Genomic DNA, 17,130 nt, shown 5'->3' on the forward strand with positions numbered 1-17,130 from the left:
CAAACTGAGGACTGATGGGGATGAGCAATGGGTGTTATATGGAAACCAACTTGACAATAAACTATTAAAAAAAAAAGAGGTTGGGTGGAATAATAATATGAGTGAAAGCCTGATTAGAGTGCACTTAAAAAAGAATTTTTAAAAAATTTTTTTTATAGTTTATTTTTGAGACAGAGAGAGACAGAGCATGAACAGGGGAGGTCAGAGAGAGAGGGAGACACAGAATGTGAAGCAGGCTTCAGGCTCTGAGCTGGCTGTCAGCACAGAGCCCAACAACGGGGCTCGAACCCACAAACTGCGAGATTGTGACCTGAGCCAAAGCTGGACATTCAACTGACTGAGCCACCCAGGTGCCCCAAGAGAGAATTTTCTGGGACAAGGGTAATTAATTAGAGACCATGAGTAGGGAAGGTTTTCCTATAAAGAGGAGTGGAACAGTAGGCTTAAAAGCAGTTTTTGCTTTTTAAGGTGGGAGAAGTAATAGCATGTTTGTATACTGATAAGAATGGTCTGATGGAGAGAGAATTACTGATTGAGATAGAGAAAAAAATGCTGGAGCAAAGTTCTTGAGCAGGTGAGAGAAGATGGGATCCAGTCCACAAGTGGACAGATTAGGCTTAGTTAGCGGAAAGATCATTCAATGATAGAGAGGTTTGGCAGACTATGACCTTTAGGTCAAATCCGGTTCTCTGCCTGGTTTGTAACACTCACAAGCTAAAAGCATGGTTTCCACGTGTTTTTAAGTGATTGAAAAAAATCAAAAGAAGAATGGTGTTTGTGACACATGAAAATTATATCATCAGATTTCCATAGCTACACTCAATCATGTATATATTGCCTATGTTTGCTTTTTAAAAAAAATTTTTTTTAAAGTTTATTTTTGAGACAGTGCAAAGGCGGGAGGGGGAGCAGAGAGAGGAAGAGAAACACAGAATCCGAAGCAGGCTCCAGGCTCTGAGCTGTCACCACAGAGCCTGACATAGGGCTCGAACTCATGAATCCTGAGATCATGACCTGAGCCGAAGTTGGATGCTTAACCAGCTTAGCCACCCAGGAGCCCCTGCCTGTGGTTGCTTTTGTGCTGCAACAGCAAGTTGAGTAGTTGCAGCAGAGACTTTGCGGCCCTCAAAGCCTATGATATTGACTCTCTGACCCTCACAGAGAGCATTTGCTGACCCCTGATCTGTAGTGACATAAAGAAAGGCAGAATATATGAGGACAGATGTTGCTTGGTAGGTTGATATTAATAGTAGGAGTTTATATGAGTGAAATAAGTCACACAGAGAAAGACAGATACCATATGTTTTTACTCATATGTGGAACAGGAGAAACTTAACAGAGGACCATAGGGGAGGGGAAGGGGAGGAAAAAACAGTTAAGGAGAGGGAGGAAGGCAAACCATAAGAGACTCTTAAATACTGAGAACAAACTGGGAGTTGATGGAGGGTGGGGGAGAGGGGAAAATAGGTGATGGGCATGGAGGAAGGCACTTGTTGGAATGACCACTGGGTGTTGTATGGAAACCAACTTGACAATAAATTATATTTAACAAAAATTGCCATTAAACTAGATCCCATCTATCCATTAAAAAAAAAAAATAGTAGGAGCTTATAAGCAATGCTCAACAGTGAATCAGGAAGCAGAGTAACCAAAGAGTGAGGTTAGAAGAGTTGTTGGAGGTTTGAAAAGAGTGGAGCAAACATTAAATTATTTTCTAGGAGGGGCACCTGGGTGGCGCAGTCAGTTAAGCATCCGACTTCAGCTCAGGTCATGATCTCAGGATTCATGAGCCCCATGTGAGGCTCTGTGCTGACAGCTCAGAGCCTGGAGCCTGCTTCGGATTCTGTGTCTCCTTCTCTCTCTCTGCTCCTCCCCTACTCTTGAATATGTGCTCTCTCTCTCGCTCTCTTTCTCAAACATTTAAAAATTTTTTTATTTTCTAGGAGCGTAGGAAAGTGAACAGGCATGGAATAGATTAAAAATTGGATTTAAACAGCATTGGGATTTTTCCAAGGGAGTGTGGTAAAGGGAGATTAGGAGCAAGAGAGTTGATGATACCTGTAAATGTGTGGTTATGATGATTAACTATGAATTTAAACTTGGTAAAGAGGGGAGAGAAGATATAAAATGAGAGACTGTTTGTGAAAATGTGGTTTAATCATTGTATTTTATGTTCCATTAATGGATTATTGGAGTTGAGATACCGAAGAGAATAAGAAATGGTCGTTGAACAGGAGGATCTTTGAAACTGAGATTATGGAAAGTTTATTCTTAAACAAACAAAAAACCTTTATTTTGAGAGAGAATACATGCAAGTGGGGAGAGAGGCAGAGAGAGGGAGAGAGAGAAAGAAAGAGAATCCCAAACAGGCTCCACACTGCAAGCCCACAGGGGCTCGATCTCATGAACTGCGAGATCATGACCTCAGTCAAAATCAAGAATCAGATGCTTAACTGACTGAGCCACCTAGGCACCCTGTAAGGTTAATCTTATCGGTAATGACAAGGTCTAGGATATGACTGTAGGAACGAGTGACTGAGGACAGGTGGAAATCAAGATCTTCTTCGAAGAAGGCATCAAGGAAGAGAGAAGACATGATGAGGAGCTGTGAATTGATACTGATGTTGATAACAGTGGAATTAAGAATTAGTTGAGGGTAGATTTAGCCAGGAGCAGAAATTTTAATACAGGTGCTTAGTGAGGAGCCACCGTAGGGTCAGTAGATAACTGTACCAATGAGAGATAGCCATATTATGATAATGTGAGATTCTGGCTGTGAGTTTTGGAAAAGGAGAAAAGGGGAAAGTTGTGGAAAGAATAGGAGAAGGACTTCTGTTCCCCTCCAGAGCAGCAATCTGAAGGTTGTAAAAGAAAATAGCCACCACTTAAAAGTCCTACAAGGAAGTGGCGTTTTCTATAGACATCTAGCTTTTAATTAGAGCAAGCCAAGCAAATGGATGTTCAGAGATGAGGTTGAGAATACAGGAGATTTTGATGTGGTAGATAATATTCCGTTGTATGTGTATGCCACATTTTGTTTATCCATTGATCTAGCAATGGACACTTGGGTCGCATCCATCTTTTGGCTGTTGTGAACCATGCTGCTATGAACATGGGTGTACAAATACCTATTTGAGTCTCTGTTTTCAATTCTTTTGAGTACATATCTAGAAATGGAATTAGTAGATCATGTAGTAAATCTGTAAGTTTTTGAGGAACCATCATACTGTTTCCCATAGTAGCTTCACTATTTTAAATTTTCACCAGCAGTGTACAAAGGTTCCAATTTATCCTAGTGAACACTGGTGATTTTCTGTTTTGTTTTTGTTTTAAATAATAGTCCTCATGGTTATAAAGTGGTATCTCTGCTTTAATTTGCATTTCCCTAATGATTAGTGACATTGAGCATCTTTTCTATTTTTTTTTTGCATTTTGAAAGAGAGAGGGGGAGAGAGTGTGTGCACGAGTTGGAGAGAGACTGAGAAAAAGGGAGAGAGAAGGCTGACTGGGCAGAGCCTCACATGGGCCTCAATCTTAGGAACTGAGATCATGACCTGAGCTGAAATCAAGTGTCAGATTGAGCCATCATGTGCCTTGAGTATTTTTTCAATGTGTTCATTGGCCATTTGTGTATCTTCTTTGGGGAAATATCTATGCAAGACCTTGTTTTTTAATTGGATTGTTTGGGGTGAGGTTTGCTATTCAGTTATAGGTTCTTTATGTTTTCTGGCTGTTAATTCCTTATCAGAAACATGTTTGTGAATGTTTTCACAACATGGGCTGCCTTTCCAGTGTGTTTGTAGTGTCGTTTGATGCACTTTTGTTGCTTGTGTTTTTAGTGTCACATCCAAGAAGTCATTACCCAATCCTGTGTCATAAAGCTTTTCCCCCTTTTTTTCCAAAAGTTTTAGCTTTTACGTTTAGGTCTTTGATCCATGTGAGTTAATTTTTGTGTATGGTAGAAGTTAATATCTGTTTCTATAAATAGAGAATGAAGTCAAAAATTTCTGGCTAGAAAACAGTTTCTTTACCTAATATTACACAGGTAAATATTACACAGTTACCTTTGCCTTGTTGTGGGTAAAAACTGATTTGGGGAAGGAAAAGTAGCCAGTGGTTATATTGCTAATTTGGGATATTTGAACTAAACTGTAGGAAAACATTTATTTTACTCTGTCTCCTTAGAGCCAAGATTCTGGGTCTGATAATCGTATAAACACAGTCAGTCTCAAAGAAGCCTTGGAAAGGTTTGATCACAGCCCAACCCCTTCTGCTTCCTCCCGGAGTTCAAGAAAATCATCTCACACAGCAGTCTCAGACCCTTCCTGTGAGTACCCTATCTTGAGAGCAGACTTTCTCTCAAGAGAGAGTTTCTAAATTGTTAGTGGTGTCAGCATTTTTCATCAAATGCTACTTTTATTATTTTTTCACATGGAAAGATTTATTGTAGTATTGTTTGTTAAAAAGCTAGAAATACTCTTTTTAAATTTATTTTTTAATTCAAGTATAATTAACAATGTTATATTAGCTTCAGGTGTTGAGTATAATGTTTTAACATTTCTATACATTATTTAGTGCTCATCACGATGATTATACTCTTAATCCCCTCCACCAGATTAAGAAACAAATGAATAAAGGAAAAAAACAGACAAAAAACTAGACTCTTAAATATAGAGAACAGACTGGTTGCCAAAGGGAAGGCAGGGGGAAAAATGGGGAAAATGCTCTTAAAATGATTAGTTTTACATTTCTGAAATCTGTTAACTTTTCCAGTGAGCAATAGGCACGTTGCTCACATTTAACAAAGAATTGTTTCTAAAGTAGCCTGTGAAATATTTAGGTAGTACTGTTGGTATTATTACATTGCTTTTAATCAGCCCTCAAAAAACAAAGCAGAGCAGTTTATTCCTTTTTTACTGGTAGAACCAGTCAGTGTTCTTTAAGTTTGCTCTCTAAAAGTTTTTTTTTTTTTAGTTCTTGTTTTTAATGATGACTTGCATAGTTATCATTGAATTAGTAACCTTTTATTTTTTTGTTTAAAGAGTTGAACACTTTCATTTCCCAGAGCATTAAAACTACGTAAGGAAAAGGAGTTTGTTGGAACCACTCAACGCCATGCATAGAACATTAAAGAGGTTAAACCTAGAATTCCTGAAATCTTAGGGAAAAAAGTTTCTCCTTTGTAGCTTTTTGTAAAAGAGAACTTACACTTTTATGTTATACTTTTAATGGAGTGAGGTACAAAATGCATCAGTTGTAAAGCAGTACATACTCATTAGCATAGTGATGAATGTAAAATTAGGAATGCATTGTTAAACCTCAAAATCTATACGGTTACCTGAAACCTAAAGTAAACCTTTAGTTTACTGCAGGAAGAACACTAAAATGAGATCTGCCCTCTTAAATATGTAACCATATAATACACTATTGTTGACTGTAAGTACAGTGTTGTAGGGCAGATCTCTAGAACTTATTCATTGTAGTAAATTGAGACGTTATCGATTAGTAACTCCTTATTTCCTTCTGTGTGCCTAACCCTTGGCAAGTGCCGTTCCACTCTTTGATTCAATGAATTTGCCTATTTTAGATACCTCATATAAGGGAGTCATGCAGTACTTGTTTTTCATCATTGGCTTATTTCATTAAGCATAATGTCCTCAAGATTCATCCATGTTGTATATCTTGCAAATTTCCATCCTTTTTTAAGGTTGAATAGTATTCCACTGTATGTATATTACCACATTCTGTTTTTCCATTCACCTGTCAGTAGACATTTAGATTGTTTCCACATCATGTCTATTGTGAATGGTGCTGCAGTGAGCATAGGAATGCAGATATCTCTTCAAGATCCTGATTTCAGTTCTTTTGGGTAGATACCCAGATATGGAATAGCTGGATCACATGTGATAGTTTTATTTTTAGTTTTTTAGTTATTACTGTTTCCCACAGTGGCTGTACCATTTCACAGCTCCACTAATTTTAACGGTACAGGGGTTCCAATTTCTCCACATTTTGGGCAGCACTTTTTTCTTTTTTTGATAATAGTCACCTTGACAGGTATGAAGTGGTATCTCATTGTAGTTTTGATTTGCATTTCCCTGATGATGAGTTGTGTTGACCATTTTTTCATATGCTGGTTGGCCATTTGTAGGTCTTCTTTGGAGAAATGTCTATATTCAAGTCCTTAAGGCATTTTTTAATTGAGTTATTAGGTTTTTTTATATTGAGTTATAGGAGTAGTAACCATTTTTAAATTTAAAGTTTTCCTGTTTCAAATATTTACTTTGTTCTTAAGAAAAAAGTAATTTAAATGAGCCATCTTATTGTCCTAGACTTCACTTTTACTAAATAATTTAGAAAAATAACTTAAAGATGATTTTTATTCACTGAAATCCATTTTGAGATTAATCTTTGGAAATTTTATTTTATAAAGTACTAACACTGTTTTGTTTTTGTTGACTGACATCAGCAACACCAACAAAGATCCCAACAGATACTAGCACTCCTCCCAGACCGCATTTACCAGCTCATGAAAAGATGGCACCAAGGAGGTCCTCATTTAGTAGTCAGGTAACTCTTCAGTTAGTATTCTTCTGAATACAGAGTTATTAAAAGGGAAAAAAAATCACCCACATCTTTAAAATTCATTAATTTGTTATCCCTTTCTATAAAGACCAACGTGACTTTTGATAAATAACGCTCAAGATCTTTCCTTTTTGTGAAGTAGTTCTCAAACATATGCTCTTGATTTTTTACAGGCAAAACATTAGATATTTTTTTTAGTTAGTAAAAGTTAATTGGGGCACCTGGGTGGTTCAGTCATTTGAGTGTCCGACTCTTGATTTTGACTCAACTCATAATCTCATGGTTCATGAGATCGAGCCCCTCTGTGCTGTCAACGCAGAGCTTCTCTCTCCCTTTCTTCCCACCACCAAAGATAAAAAAAAAAAAAAAAAAGCCGTTTTTTTTTTAATTTCTAATACCAATCGCTTTCAGTTCTGTCATTTAACTTTTACTGAGAGCCCATGCAAGGTAATGTGGCAGATGTCTTAGAAGATACAGGATACATAGGGAATAGGTGTATCCAGGGTCGAGGGGGAAACATGCATGCCTGTACTTGGCTTAAAATGCATGAGGCAAATTGTAATTCAGTTATAAAGATGCCATGGTGGTATTTCTGGTGAAACTACTTGTGGATGGGTATAATTGTCACTCATTATTTTTTATTTTGCTCCTAGTCCATAAATTCCCAGTCTCTTGGTCAGTCGTTAACACAACCAGTGATGTCTCAAACTGCAAATTTACCAATTCCACAAGGCATGTCCCAGGTATTTTTTGTTTGTTTGTTTGTTTGAAACAGTTGAGTATTTTAAAATGATCAATGGTTTTTAAGCTAAAAGAGATTTTTTTAAAAGATATACTTTTAGAGCAATGAATCTCATCTGTGGGCATTTATAATGTCTGGGGGATATTTTTGATTGTCAGTGATTATGGGGTACCACTGGCCCTTCATAGGCTAGGGATGCTAGTTGTCTTGGAGGATTCATGACAGTTCTGTACAACAAAGAATTATCCTGCTTAATATGCTATAACACCCCCACTGAGAGACACTACAGATAGAAATAGATATTAAAGATGAAATATAGCTGTTCATTTTGTTCCTCCTATGGGATATTGGAAGAATCAAGTAATTTTATTCATATATTCACTCATATATAGGGCACTTATTGAGTTCTTGAGATATTGCAGGTACTAGCAATACTAATATATATACTGTAAGACATTATTATACCTAGAAGGAATGACAGATAACTACAGTGCAGTATTGTATAGCCTGCCCAAGGTATGTAGGCTGACATGTGAGCACATTAGATGGACTCTTAATGCAGCCTGAGGAAGTAAATGAAAACTTTCTGGAAGAAATGTTTGCTTGGGCTCAGTCCTGAAGGAGGCTTAAATATAGAAATTAGCAAGACGAAGAAGTAGTACAAAATTGACACTAAGTTACTTTTGATTAGAAATTCCTAACTTGTAATTCATGACTCTGTATTCATTCAGTGCCTCAAACACATTAAAAATACTAGGTAGTGGTAAAAATTAACCAGGCTGTTTTCTTTCGTGTTAAATGTACCTTGACTTAAAAGAGTATTTCAACAAATGATAGTTAAGAATAAGTAAAAACATTTTTCTAGAAATACGTTTATCTTACGTGGTTATTATTTAAATTATATATAATTTTAGTTATTATATGACACCTGTACAGGTATATTGACAATGTTGTAAGTTACCTAAACACCATAATCCTGACTCCCCATAACATATCATTATATATGGTGCTTAAATATTATCTGTAGTTGCAATAGTTTTTATAGTCCTCAAGTGCATTTTATTCTGAAGGTTAACAGATTTGTTATGTAAATATTTAGAAATACTTTCAATGTTATTAGTTCACTAATCTCAAGATACTGGATGACTGTTTCTTAACATTTTAAAGGGATATTTTAGGGGCGCCTGTGTGGCTCAGTTGGTTAAGCGTCCGGCTTTGGCTCAGGTCATGATCTCATGGTTCGTGGGTTCAAGCCCCACATCGGGCTCTCTGCTGACAGCTCAGAGCCTGGAGCCTATTTCAGATTCTGTATCTCTCTGTCTCTCTCTCTGACCCTTCCCTGCTTGCTCGCTCGCTCACTCTCTCTCAGAAATGAATAAACATTTTTAAAAATTTTTAAAAAGGGATATTTTAATAAAATTTAATAATACCTATATCAAAAATTTTAATAAATATTCAGACCTCATATTTTATTGAGTGATAAAGCCAAACACTTTGCCCCTCTTAGTTCTAAGATTTTATTTCCTGTTGTTCTGCCTTTCGGCCTTCTCTGTTTGTATCTTACTATTTGCGTTTATAGGATTGCAAGAAATCCTTTAAGTAATGACAATATAAAGTTTACTCAAAGGCATAAATAACTTTTGTTAGGATAAAATATATTTATATGACATAAATAAAACATTTTGAATATTTTTAAGAGACATAAGAGAGCTGAGGTACAAATTGGTAATGTTTTCTCATACCTGGTGTAATCTAATGTAAGATACGATTATTGTCAACTTTAGAAGTCTGAGTTGTGTACTTTTTGAAAAGTAATATTCAGTATCCTCAGCAGAAACTTTTGAAGATAGAGGAAAAAAAGTTTTTGGGAGGGCATTTCTCACTTTTAGATGCAGTTCACTGTGGGAGGCTATTTTAAGATTAACGCACATTTCCAGTAAATTAAATTTTTTTCTGATATACTATATCCTATGCTAAATATTCATAGAAATAATTAAATGAGCCTATATAGACCTAAGTGATGAGTCACTAAGTGTGGCTAAATTTCAAGCAGTAGTAAATAAAAGCTGCTTATGACTCAAGTAAAACATAGTGAAATAAGATTGAAAATCCTGAAAGTAGAATAACTGTATTTTCATTCATGTCTGCACTTACTCATTCATAATTGCTTAGTCTTTAAAAGCCTACATTTTGTACTTGTCTGAGAATAGTTTCAGTAGAAAATAGGAGGGGTCCCTGGGTGGCTTAGTCGGTTAAGCAACCAACTTCAGCTCAAGGTCATAATCTCACAGTTTGTGAGTTCGAGTGCGGTGTTGGGCTCTGTGCTGACAGCTCAGACCCTGGAGCCTGCTTCGAATTCAGTGTCCCCTCCCTCTCTCTCTGCCCCTCCCCTGCTCATGCTCTTTCTGTCTCCAAAATAAACAAAGAAAAATTAAGAAAAAGAAGATATGAGTAAAAACATGGTTAATTATCCGTTAGATTTTTATAACCTTCAATTGTGTATAAAGAGAGCATTGTAGGGATAACAGAATGTGATATGAATAGCCCTGAAAACAGACTACTTTTTCATTTGTTAAATGGTAACTTAAGTAACTTGTTCTAGGAAATGGTAGAGCCACAATATGATCTCTGGTTTTCTAATGCCAGTTTAGAAAGCCAGAAGTCAGAAGCCATACCAGAAATTTGAATAGGGTTAATATAAAAAATTATTAACTGGTAACAGGAAATTCTAAAGAATACAGGGATAATGGGATGTAGGGAGCAGTCACCAATCATAATTGAAAAGGAGAGTACAGCATGCAAAGAAAGAACAACTTGGAAAACTCTTCCAACCTCCTAAACTCTTCTTTCTCCAGGCCAGGTTGAAACTCACTTCCCATTGGGGCTGGTGTGGCTGTAGCCACTGGAGGAGAGGGAGGTTCACTGAGGTGCCAGGGACCAGGTCTGGAGGGCAGGAAACCATCTGCTGGGGCACCAGCAAAATTTGTTGGGGAGCTTTCCCTAAGGATGTCAGTGGGACTTGCTGGAAAGCCACCTCCCTTTGCAGTATCCCTCTGGATACATCTACTGACATGACTAAATTTGCATCCACTGACAAAGAAGAATGTTTACAGGGTTGAGCTCCAGTAGCACAAAGCTAAGCAAAGGTGGGTAAATTAGGAGCCAGAGGCAATGTATTAATAATTGGCATAACATCCTTAGTTCATGATATACACGTTTATTTTTCACACTGCACACTTATGAAGATAAGTGATTCTAAAATATGTTACACTTTTTCCAAAAATGGGACTTCAGTTTCAGTTTTCAGCTCAATTAGGAGCCATGCAGCATCTAAAAGACCAGTTAGAGCAACGGACACGGATGATAGAGGCAAACATTCATCGACAACAAGAAGAACTAAGAAAAATTCAAGAACAGCTTCAAATGGTCCATGGTCAAGGGCTGCAGGTAAGTTATTATTGTATTTGAATACAAACAAAGCATGTCATTCACATTTTGGTTTCTTAGGAAAATTGACTTTTCTTAATTAAAAATGAGATGTAAGAGATACATTTCATTAATTTAGTTCAGTAAATTCTCATTGGTTACCTACTAAATATGATTGCATTTATAGTCTGATTCATTCCTAAGAGTATTTCCATCAACATCCTTGTTTCTCCTTGTTACTAAAAATAAAGACTATAATAAAAACCCCTCCAGGGTTTTGATGGTTTCCTGTCTTACATGTAGGTCTTTCATCCATTTCAAGTTTATTTTTGTGTAAAGTATAAGAAAGTGGTCCATTTTCATTCTTCTGCATGTTGCTGTCCAGTTCTCCCAGCACCATTTGCTAAAGAGACTGTCTTTTTTCCATTGGACATTGTTTCCTGCATTGTCAAAGATTAGTTGGCTATACATTTGTGGGTCCAGTTCTGAGTTCTCTATTCCACTGGTCTATGTGTCTGTTTTTGTGCCAATACCATATTGTCCTGATGATTACAGCTTTGTAGTAGAGGCTAAAGTCTGGGATTGTAATGCCTCCTGCTTTGGTTTTCTTTTTCAATATTACTTTGGCTATTCAGGGTCTTTTGTGGCTCCATACAAATTTGAGGATTCTTTGTTCTAGCTTTGAGAAGAATGCCAGTGCAATTTTGATTGTGATTGCATTGAATGTGTAGATTGCTTTGGTTAGAATTGACATTTTAACAGTATTTGTTCTTCCAGTCCAGTCCATGAGCATGGAATGTTTTTCCATTTCTTTGTGTCTTCTTCAGTTTCTTTCATAAGTTTTTCTATAGTTTTCAGCTTACAGGTCTTTTACACCTTTGCATCTATTGACAGGATCATATGGTTCTTATCCGTTCTTCTATTAATGTGATGTATCATGTTGATTGATTTGCAAATATTGAACCAGCGCTGTGGCCCAGGAATGAATCCCACCTGATCATGGTGAATAATTCTTTTAATAAGCTGTTGAATTTGATTTGCTAGTATGTTGTTGAGAATTTTTGCACCCATGTTCATCAGAGATATTGGCCTGTAATTCTCCTTTTTAATGGGTTCTCTGTCTGGTTTGCGAATTAAGGTAGTGCTGGCTTCATAGGATGAGTCTGGAAGTTTTCCTTCCATTTCTATTTTTTTGGAACAGCTTGAGAAGGACAGGTATTAACTCTGCTTTAAATGTCTGATAGAATTCCCCTGGGAACCCAACTGGCCCAGGACTCTTATTTGTTGGGAGATTTTTGATAACTGATTCAATTTCTTCACTAGTTATGGGTCTGTTCAAATTTTCTATTTCTTTGAGTTTTGGTCATGTGTGGGTATTTAGGAATTTGCCCTTTTCTTCCAGGTTGTCTACTTTGTTGCCAAAAAAATACTATGGTAATTGTTTATATTTCTGAGGGAATGGTTGTGATAAATTCATTTTCATGCATGATTTTATCTATTTGGGTCCTCTCTTCATTTTGAGAAGTCTGGCCGGCGATTTATCGATTTATTTTTTCAAATAACCAACTCCTAGTTTCATTGATCTGTTCTACTGTTTTTGTGTTTTTTTGTTTTGTTTTGTTTTTTTGGATTCTATATTGTTTATTTTAGCTCTGGTCTTTATTATTGCTCTCCTTCTGCTGGCCTCTATTGTTCTGCTTGTAGTTCCTTTAGGTGTGCTGTTAGATTTTGTATGGGGATTTTTCTTGTTTCTTGAGATAGGCCTAGATTGGTATATTTTCTTCTTCATGCCTTTGCTGCATCCCAGTGGGTTTGTACTGTTGTATTTTCATTTTCATTTGTTTCCATATATTTTTTAATTTCTTCTTTAATTGCCTGGTTGACCCATTCATTCTTTAGTAGGATGTTCTTTAACCTCCATGCATTTGGAGGTTTTCCAGACTTCCTGTGGTTGATTTTAAGTTTAATAGCATTGTGATCTGAAAATGTGTATGATGTGATCTCAGTTCTTTTATATTTATTGAGGGCTGTTTTGTGACACAGTATATGATACATGTTGGAGAATGTTCCATGTGCACTTGTGAAGAATGTGTATTCTGCTTTAGGATGAAAAGTTCTGAATGTATCTGTCAAGTCCATCTGGTCCAGTGTGTCATTCAGGGCCATTGTTTCTTTATTGATTTTCTGTCTAGATGATCTGTCCATCGCTGTAAGTGGAGTATTAAAGTCTCCTGCAGTTACCACATTCTTACCAATAAGATTGCTTATGTTTGTGATTAATTGTTTTATATATTTGGGTGCATCTGAATTCGGTGCATGGACACTTATAATTGTTAGTTCTTCTGGATGGATAGACCCCATAATTATGATATAATGTCCTTCTTCATTTCTTGTTACAGCCTTTAGTTTAAAATCTAGTTCATCTGATATAAGTATGGCTTCTCCAGCTTTCTTTTGACTTCCGGTAGCTTGATAGATGTTTCTCCATTTCCTCACTTTCAGTTGGAAGGTGTCCTCAAGTCTAAAATGGGTCTCTTGTAGACAGCAGATAGATGGGTCTTATTTTTTTTATCCTTTCTGATACTCTGTGTGTTTTGATTGGAGCGTTTAGTGCATTTACATTCAGTGTTATTATTGAAAGATACGGATTTAGAGTCATTGTGTTATCTGTAGGTTTCATGATTATAGTGATGTGTCTGGTCATTTGTGGTCTTTGCAACATAGCATTCAGAGTCCCCCTTAGAATCTCTTGTAAGGCTGGTGGTTTAGTGGTGATGAATTCCTTCAGTTTTTGTTTGGGAAAACCTTTATCTCTCCTTCTATTCTGAATGACAGGCTTGCTGGATAAAGGATTCTTGGCTGCATATTTTTCCTATTCAGCACATTGAAAATTTTCTGCCACTCCTTTCTGGCCTGCCAAGTTTCAGTAGATAGGTTTGCTACTACCTTTATTTGTCTACCCTTGTAGGTTAAGGCCCATTTGTCCCCTGCTGCTTTCAGAATTCTCTCTTATCTTTGTATTTAGCCAGTTTCACCATGATATGTCATGCAGAAGATTGATTCAAGTTATGTCTGAGAGGAGTTCTCTGTACCTCCTGGATTTCAATGTCTGTTTCCTTCCCCAGATTGGGGAAGTTGTCAGCTATGATTTGTTCAAGTAAACCTTCAGCCCCTTTCTCTCTCTCTTCATCTGGAACTCCTCTGATACAGATATTGTTCTATTTCATTGAGTCACTTAGCTCTCTAACTCTCCCCTCATGGTCCAGAATTTTTTTTATCTTTTTCTCAGCTTCATCTTTTTTCATAATTTTACCTTCTATTTCAACTCTTCTCCCCTCTGCCTCTTCAGTCCTCACTGCCACCGCCTCTAATATATTTTGCACCTAATTTACAGCACTTTTAAATACATCATGACTATTTTTTAGTTCCATAATCTCTGCAGCAATAGATTCTCTGCTGTCTTCTGTGCTTTCTTCAAGCCCAGCGATTAATCTTATGACTTATTCTAAATTCTTGTTTAGTTATATTGTTTATATCTGTTTTGATCAATTCTTTAGCTGTCATTTCTTCCTGGAATTTCTTTTGAGGAGAATTCTTCCGTTTCATCATTTTCGCTAGTTTTCTGTTCCTTATGTGTTTTAAAACTTGTTATGTGGCCAGCACCTGTGAGCACTACTATATTAAAGAGGAGTCATATAGTATCCAGGCCTGGCCCTTTAGGTGATGTTTTTTGGAGTGTGGTACTTGCTCTCTGTTGCTGTGACTCTGGTTGCTTTATCTCCCTACTCATAGTGATATTTTGGACTCTCCACCTGATATACTTTGATTTGTTTGCTGAAGTAACCCTGTGGCCAACCAGGTTGTCCCTGGAGACATTCTGCAGCCCAGACTCTTGGAATTCAAAGTTCATTGGCCTCAAAACTACTGTGTTTGAGGGACAAAGGAACTTTGGGCCCCCCTACTTCTCCGCCATGTTGGATCTCTTCCAGTCCACAGGCTTTGAGTAGCACTGGGCTAGAATAATGCTAGCTAATGAAACAAGTGGTCCCCAACACATAAACTGTTCAAACAAGTAGAGGTTTTGTAATTTGTAACACTTTTTCTGATCATTGGAAACATGTATAGGGTTAGGATAACTGGAAGAATGAATATGAATTATGTTCAGTAATTATTTATTGCTAATTATTCATTCAGAATGACTTAGGTCATCCTGATAATTTGCTTTTAAAACTTAATTTGTAGAGGTGCATGGGTGGCTCAGTTGGTTAAGTGACTTCAGCTCAGGTTATGATCTCATGGTTCAATGTGATCTTTATTTTTAAAGATGTTTTTACAGCAGTCAACCCCTGGTTTGAATTTTGGTTCCGTTCAACTTTCTTCTGGAAATTCATCTAATATCCAGCAACTCACACCTATAAGTATGCAGGGCCAGGTCATTCAAACCAACCAAATTCAGAGTGGAATGAACACTGGACACATTGGCACAACTCAGCATATGATACAACAGCAGACTTTACAAAGTACATCAAGTCAGGTAATGGTATCAAGTATAGTGGGTTATGGAATGCTCAGTGATTGAAATGTATGCTATGGCTTCAACAAAAATGAAGGTCTGTCTGGAATAATTGAATATTTTAACCTTTAACAGTAATAAATAGATAGTTTAGTTTAGTAGCCCCTGGCTGGTTAGTAGAGCATATGACTCATGATGTCAGGGTTGTGAATTCAGCCTCACCTTGGGGTTGGAGTCTACTTTAAAAATAAATAAATAAAATAATAGCAAGTTTAGTTTTGAGGGTGATCTTTAAAATATTTTGTACAAAATTGTTAAGTTGTTGATGTTAAATGCTTTCAGTATTTTGACATTTTAAAATTTTACAGTTGGGGCACATTGATATTTTAATCAGTAGTCTAGGAAATTTCATGTGAATTCCAGGAAATTTGATGCAGGTAATTGTTAAACATCTGTGACTGTAAATCCCAAGACTTCAAATGAAATCTGTAAAGATGTCTAATGTCAGTCACTTCAGGCACTTAATAGAAATTGCTCATCTATATTTTATTTCATCCCTGTTAAGATCATGCACCTTTTCTAAAGTCATACCTTATATTCAAGCAAGGATTGAAGACTAATTCATTCCCAGTTACTACGGGTCTTTTTCCTTTGCATTAGATTTCTCCCAAATAACAAGTCCTGGCTCTTCTTTTCCTGTCAGCCATTGTTAGAATGATGGTAATATTGGATGTGTATTTACTGAAAAAAATGTTTTTGTTTAATTTATCTATAAAATCTTCTGTTTTCTAGCAGAGTCAACAAAATGTACTGAGTGGGCACAGTCAACAAACCTCGCTTCCTAGTCAGACACAGAGCACTCTCCCAACCCCGCTGTATAACACTATGCTGATCTCGCAGCCGGCAGCCGGAAGCATGGTCCAGCTTCCATCTAGCATGGCATCAAACAGTACCCAGAGCGCCGCAGGGACTACATTCACTCAGGACAGACAGATAAGGTGCTTGTCATATTTCATGAGTTGTTCCAAAGTTCTAAAATTTGGTTAGTTAGAAAACAGTAATTTGATTTTTAAAAACATGATTTTAATATGTAGCTAACTCCCACCAGAGTTCTTGAATTAGAAATAAAATTGCAGAATATGTCTATTGTTTAAGGACTTTATAATAAATGGATAACAACAAATTTTGTTCCCTGTCCAGAAATGTTCCAGCAAATATTAGAGTCCAGTATCTACAGCACACTGTTTTATGAGTTTTGTGACAGGCTTTCTCTGACTCTGAAACTTTTCATCGTTGCAGTACAAATGATGAGTTTTCATGCAGTAACTGGGGTTAAGGTGGATACTACCATAGTTGATATATGTCATGGAATAAAACTAATTTACCTTTCTTGAGTTTGTTGAGTACTAGGTACTCAAAATACACTATCTCCTTTAGTTCTTTTTTTTTTTTAATGTGTATTAGGATTTTTTATTTCCCAAATAAGAAAAAAGTGAGTTTATAGTAATTTGGTCAGGGGCTTATAGGTAGCTAAGGGGGTGATGAGCAGTTTCTGAATTTTAGCCTGAGTATCTGATTTCAAAACTCAGGTCCTTAAATTTATAGTGCACTAAACTTTTGTGGGCCATTCTAGAAAAACAGCCGTTTATGACTTATTTTAGTGGGCAGTCCAAATAGCTGACATAGAAACAAATATTTTGGGGGCCCTTGGGTGGCTCAGTTGGTTGGGCATCCAACTCTTCATTTTGGCTCAGATTATGATCCCAGGGTCCCCTGTCAGGCTCCTCACTGAGCGTGGATTAAGATTCTCTCTTTCCTTCTGCCCCTCTTCCCAGCACACATGCATGCTCACTCTCTCTCTCTC

General features: G+C 36.8%; 1 protein-coding gene across 5 annotated transcripts in view; it reads left to right on the forward strand.

The window, feature by feature from the left end:
- CLOCK (clock circadian regulator) overlaps positions 1–17,130 on the forward strand; it is a 146,878-nt gene that overhangs the window by 115,550 nt on the left and 14,198 nt on the right. For 4 of the 5 annotated variants that reach the window (XM_077757762.1, XM_077757763.1, XM_077757765.1 and 1 more), the window contains 6 exons: positions 4,186–4,327; positions 6,470–6,570; positions 7,239–7,328; positions 10,622–10,774; positions 15,078–15,287; positions 16,059–16,264. In XM_077757762.1, the coding sequence (XP_077613888.1) occupies positions 4,186–4,327; positions 6,470–6,570; positions 7,239–7,328; positions 10,622–10,774; positions 15,078–15,287; positions 16,059–16,264 (902 nt within the window). The remainder of the gene's footprint in view (positions 1–4,185; positions 4,328–6,469; positions 6,571–7,238; positions 7,329–10,621; positions 10,775–15,077; positions 15,288–16,058; positions 16,265–17,130) is intronic. The other variant, XM_077757766.1, reaches the window with a different exon arrangement.

Source organism: Crocuta crocuta, unplaced genomic scaffold (genome assembly GCF_008692635.1).
Source record: "Crocuta crocuta isolate KB4526 unplaced genomic scaffold, BGI_CrCroc_1.0 scaffold282, whole genome shotgun sequence".
Lineage (NCBI taxonomy): Eukaryota > Metazoa > Chordata > Mammalia > Carnivora > Hyaenidae > Crocuta > Crocuta crocuta.